The sequence below is a fragment of the Mobula hypostoma genome, chromosome 23, assembly GCF_963921235.1.
Source record: "Mobula hypostoma chromosome 23, sMobHyp1.1, whole genome shotgun sequence".
Classification (NCBI taxonomy): domain Eukaryota; kingdom Metazoa; phylum Chordata; class Chondrichthyes; order Myliobatiformes; family Myliobatidae; genus Mobula; species Mobula hypostoma.
In genome coordinates, this window is record NC_086119.1 from 15,048,482 (window position 1) to 15,054,481 (window position 6,000).

Below are 6,000 nucleotides of genomic sequence, written 5' to 3' on the forward strand. Positions count from 1 at the left end.
AAATTCCATCTGCCATTTCTCAGTCCATTTTTCCTGCTGGTCCAGATCGTGGTTGAAGCTTTCAGTCTTCCTCGCTATCTTCTACACCCCAATCTGCAAACTTGTTGATCCAGTTTACCACATTATTATCAAGATCCTTGATATAGATAATAAACAACAACGGATCCAGCACCGATCCCTGCTGCACACCATTAGTCACAGGCCACCAGTCAGAGATGGCAGCCATCTACAATCACTCTCTAGCTTCTTCTGCAAAGCCAATGTCTAATACAATTTACTACCTCATCTTTAATACCAGGCTAATGAACCTTTTTGACCAGCCTCTCGTGGGGGACTTAGCCAAAGGCCTTGCTAAAGTACATGTAGATAATATCCACTGCCTTGCCTTCATCAATTTTCCTGGTGAGGTCCTTGAAAAACTCTATAAAATTATGGATGAAAGTGATTATTTCATTGATCCAAAATAAATAAAATTTATTTATTTTATTTATTCTTGTTGTAATGTAGTATTTTTGTGTTTTGCGCTGTACTGCTGCAAAAATTTTTTTTTAAATGTTAGATATTTCTTACTGCCTGTAATTTTGTTTGATTTACCATATTATTTTGATGATGAGGTTTGTTTTCATTGATGTAGGGAATAGTGATAATGGGCTGTAATTTTTTTTTCTTAACCATTTCCAACATCAGACCCATGAAGTTCCAGTCAGCAATTTTTCCAACTTAATACAGCAGTTCAAGGCTATGTAGAGTTTATATAATTTCAATAAATTCTGATCACTTCACTGGTACTGGGAACTAACACATTCGTCCATTCATTGTGAAAATGAAATGGCCATTTGATTGGGCATTTTTTGCTTTAGCATCCTTTGTCCTTGAGAGATTTGATTTATCAAGAGATATAATTAAATACTAACTTTATAAAAACCAATAAAAGTAGAAATTGAAGAGTTAATTTTACTATTGTCTACATTTTCTCTGTAGACAAGTATCAGTATAACAAATGATGCCAAGCAAAATCCATGCAGTATTATTAACTTACAAATTATATAAATAATAAGGTAAAATTCTCTCCCTGATAATTGAGAGCGTATACTCAATAATGTTCTTTAAGTCTAAATGAAAGAGTATTTATGTTTTACATAAATGCAATCCTTCTACCAAACTGATTGCAGGTTATTGTAATCTGGTTATGCAGACCTGATACAGGTTTTTGAAAACCATTTTTAAATTTCGTTCTAGCTTACATAAGAGATGTGAAGAGATATTTTCTAATCAAAAAGCATCTGTTGGGTAAAAGTTGTCATAGCTTATTTGTGTTTTGTGTTGAAGGAAAAGAGAAAATAACGTTAAAAATAGTTCAAAAAGTAACTGACTTGGCATTAATAGTTGCTGAACACATAAAAAAACCATAAAGAATAATGACTTGTAATATACCCAATGCCATTATTCTTTACAGAATTTTAGTAGAGGCATTAACCCAGCGCCTTCATTAAAATACTATAAACAAAAATGTTATTAGAACATGTAAAAGGATTTTCAAGTAATATCTTTGACATTTACTAATAGTCTTGTTCATATATTATTAAAAATCTTACAGTGATGCATTTTTTCCCATAAATCTTACTTTCATTTATCACTAATTTAGATTCTGTTTTCTGTCGGCATTTACCATGGTAAATTAAGATGTCACCATTTCTCATTTCAATTTGTTGTGTCATCAATCACAGTGCAGTTGTGAGCTCTGAACATTCAGTGATTCTGTTCAAGGAATTTCTGAAAGTCTCACTCCTGACACAGTTGAAATCTTAAATTTATATAATCTTATTATCAGTTGACTCACCATCATTAATAGAAAAATTATACAATTTTTTCCCTTAACGAAAAAAGCATTTGTTCTTCTTCAGCTCACTTATCAATGATAAAGAATAGATAAAACAGGCAAAATCATAATGTTTCTTAGCATAATGATTTCTGATATTTCAATAAGCTTTAGCTTGTTTTATTTTGATTATAATCAATGAAAATGATTCCAGAAGAATACTTCTCACAACCATGGGACTAGATGCAATTTCGAAAAAAAAGTGTTGCCTGATAAGTTGCTTTTTCTAAAGTTTAGTGCAATTGTAGTAATTGGCCTTGGTTCAATAGCACAATCAGGTCTGCCACCTGCAATCACTGCACTCCCAGCACACTTGCTCTGGGCACAAAGGACCAGTTTGCATGTTGGAGGCATTATGAAGTGACAAGTCCTTGAATGACTTCAAGTTCACAAGCTAACAGTGGAAACTCAGATCCTGAAATTCCTTTGATAGCTGTTATTACTGGCCTGCCTTGTCCCCAGCTTTACCAGCTGTCAAAGTCAGCAGTGTGTATAAATATTTCTTGTAAAAATTTAAAACATGTAAAAACTATCACAATGATATAAAAAAAGAAAATCAGTGAAATTAGCTAAAATGCTTTTAAATATCTAAAAATGAAGCAAATACATACTGCTGTATTCTCTATTGAAAATAATTGGATCCTGTGCCAGGTTTAATCTGGCACAGGATCCACCTGTTGATTCCCCAATAAATTGCACAGGAATGTAAACTTGACCTTTTTTTTCATGATCGGGGTGGGGAGCATGCTAAACACGTACATCAAAGCAATGTAGTTGGGGACCTCCGCAACCTTCTTGTTTCTCTGAGCACAGTCATCCTTAATGAAGATATTCAAATTCTACTTAACAGTTCCTTGGAGTTGGTGATGCTTCCATTCAAATTCTGTAGGCTCTTAGGTAGCAGTTGAGACCAATGTAGTACCCACAGATAATGGCATAGGTTGGGAAGTAGTGGCAGATAGTTTGACTGGTGTTGTGAACCTCTTTCTATTTATGTTAGGCTTCTATGTGCCCTAATGAATGAATTGTGGCAACAATTTGTGTTTTTCTCCATTTTGAGCATATGAAAGTGAGTAGGGATGTTGTACCTTTTCAGATTGGCTTTCTGAATATTTTACTCCAACCCCTCCTGATCTCCTCCTTTGATTGAGCTTGGACTAGAGTGCCACTCTCAGGAATCTGGTGTCAGCCATGTAAACAGTATGGCCTGCTTATCCAAGGAGAAAACTGAGAGTATTTAGGACTTTGTTGCTGGGAACTTCAACCTGGAAGAGGACACTGACTTTGGTTTGCTTATTCTGTTAGTGGACTTTAAGGACTTTGTCAAGAACTTTGGGATATCTCTCGTGCGTTCAGTTGCAGGAAGCTATGGGTCACAAGCATAGTGGATGTAGACCATGACTATTGTGCTGGGTATGAAGTCTTGATCTTCAAGCACTCCTTTTCGGCAGATGACTAAAGCCTGTAGGTACACTAATGACTTCAAGATATTAGAGTGCTCCACTTAAATGTTATGGTATTTTATATTACTCTTAAAATCTGCATGATGGTTTTATCATTTTATAACTGGCTACTAACAACTTAATCAAAATTTTGTTTAACCTCAATTTGCTTTCTAATAAATTCGCACTTTAGAGTTATTTCTATTTTGACTTTTGGTTCTTTTGCTATTAACATTAATGCTACTAGTAATTCAGTGCCTTCCCATTGAATGCTAATATGATGGTTAATATTGTCAAGTCTTGTATTTACTATTTTAAATAGGACCGCATACTTCCAAGATTAATCAGAGGACAGATACACAGATGCATGGGCACCTATGACAAGAAAAGAAACCTTTTTAAATGTGTCTCTGTCAGGCCAACTACTGCTGTAGAACAGAAAACCTTCACTGAGTTTGTCAGTGTAGCAGATGCTGAGATGACACAGTTTGTTAAGGCTCTAAATGAAGTCTGAGTATGTTTCATAATACGTTTCTCTAAGTTGGGAGACTTAAATGTTTGCAAAAGGAATATAGATTTCACACTGTTTAAAAATCTTAATTTTAAAATTGCAACTGTAGATTGAATAAATATGTTGTGAATAACCAGGCTCCATAGAGTGTTTAAACCTCTGTTTTGAAATTGAATTTATGTATACTGAACCATTTGTTTTTAGTGGATTTTAAGTGGTTGTTTGATTCCATTACAGGGCACTTCAACAGAAATGTTGATTCAGTATGCTAGATGTGATGCCTCTTGTACACATCCAATCAGCCTTAATTTAGAGACCTGTTACTTAACAGAATACTATTTTTGTTTGCCTGTATATTTCCAAAGCATTTGCTGAAGTGGTATACTTAGGAGTATAATTTCAAAGATTTTATTCCATTAATTGAAAGTTTAAAGAAGTTGTTCAGAGAATCTAATAAATTTCAAGTTTTATTATCTAAATTTTGGGATCTTTTTCTGCTACATATATATGTATATGTAATACTCATACTTATAATATGTGCTGTTTCATGTCACAACTTGTGTTATTGACGTTGCCAGATACTGTAAATAGGCTTTTAAGTCTATGATTATCACATAAGGGAATTTATCCTATGATATTATTATGTTTGGACTATTGAGCAATAATTATTGTTCAGGCACAATTTTCTATTTTATATATGTGTCCCGTAAAAACATGTTCAAACAAAAACACCAAAACAAATTAAGCATTTTCAGATGTTCTACACGTTTTAGACCATTTTCATTGAAACCTACTTTTCTGCTAAATTTATGAGCCTTTGTTGTTACTAAACAAATGTCTTCTGAGCTACAAAGTAATAATAGAAAAAAGTAAATTCAGTATTAGTGGTTCAACTTACCTGTTTTTAAACTTCAGATCAAGATCAACTAAAATTTTAAACTAACTGATTTGTCTTGGGTTAAATGGCAGTTACTTCCTTTGATTTCCCAATATAAAGACTTAAGTAATTCTACTGGGATGACAAGAGAGACTCAAGTAGGAAGGGGAATCTAGAATTTATTTAATCAATGTTGTATAGATAATCCAAATGATGGTGTGGTAACATGTCCTTTGAGATCCATTGGTCAAGGGAAAGTGAATTGTCAGGACAGAGCTAGGATTGCTGACATGTTGAACAAACTGTTTTGGTTGAAAGAAAAGCTGTAGCAATAATTATCTTTTGCATCATTCAAAATGACACTGTTAAAATAGATTAGACCTGAAGTATTGTAATTCTTCTGCATTATCAAAAGAAGAATGACCTGAGATTAGGTTATAATTCGTGAATGGTAATTGGGGGAAATCATGCAGGAGATGATCGCAATTCACAAGGTTTTTGAGTAGGATAGTTTTGAAAAATCTTTGATGCTTCCTGATAATAGCAGTTTTCAGTATTTTCTTCCTAAGGATGAAGTTCTGCTTTTTCCATAATAAACACAATCTCCCAATTTATACCATAATATCTAAACCTACTAAATACCCTTAATCTTGATCAATAACTAATTTTGAGAAAAATGATCTCTCATATGCATATCCTCTATATATCCCCATTAAGGTAGCTAACCACCAAATGCATTTCTACCATTAATTTCTACTATTCAGCTTTAAATATGCTTTAATGTAAAATTTAGATTGATGGTAGTCAGAACATAAGTGTTTTCAAAAAAATTACTGTAACCATGTGTTAAACCATGGTTGGTATTTTTTGTGTCTCTTGGATCATTGAATTGTTCTGCAATATAAATGGGACAGTTCTATTAAAGATGACACACTATGTTCAGATGTTAAATGCATATTATAACTCAGTTTAAATGAAACACATTTCTGGAAATGAGATGTGATTATGTACGTATGATTCAAATAATACAGACTCTGTAACATGATTTTATGTCATGCTTTCTCCATAATTGTACAACTTGCAGCATCTCTAGACTAGTGTTTCATGTTCAGCAATTCATTTCTCCAGAGAGGTATTATCAGTAATTTCTTTCACATAATTTTATGGTAAATCAGTCATGCTTATGATGTGTTTCATTTACTTTAAGAGGATTTGCTTAAAAGGCTCACTTTTTAGTGAAAGTTCATTACTATCTCTCAGATTTATTGATATTTTGGGGTCATTTCATCTC

At 33.2% G+C, this 6,000-nt stretch overlaps 1 protein-coding gene across 10 annotated transcripts in view; it reads left to right on the forward strand.

The window, feature by feature from the left end:
• LOC134336797 (spermatogenesis-associated protein 22) overlaps positions 1-5,430 on the forward strand; it is a 113,107-nt gene extending 107,677 nt beyond the window's left edge. For 8 of the 10 annotated variants that reach the window (XM_063031262.1, XM_063031264.1, XM_063031263.1 and 5 more), the window contains one exon: positions 3,644-4,204. In XM_063031262.1, coding sequence (XP_062887332.1) covers positions 3,644-3,835 — 192 coding nt within the window. In that variant the 3' untranslated portion in view covers positions 3,836-4,204. The other 2 variants (XM_063031266.1, XM_063031270.1) reach the window with 2 other exon arrangements.
• The last annotated feature ends 570 nt before the right edge of the window (positions 5,431-6,000 follow it).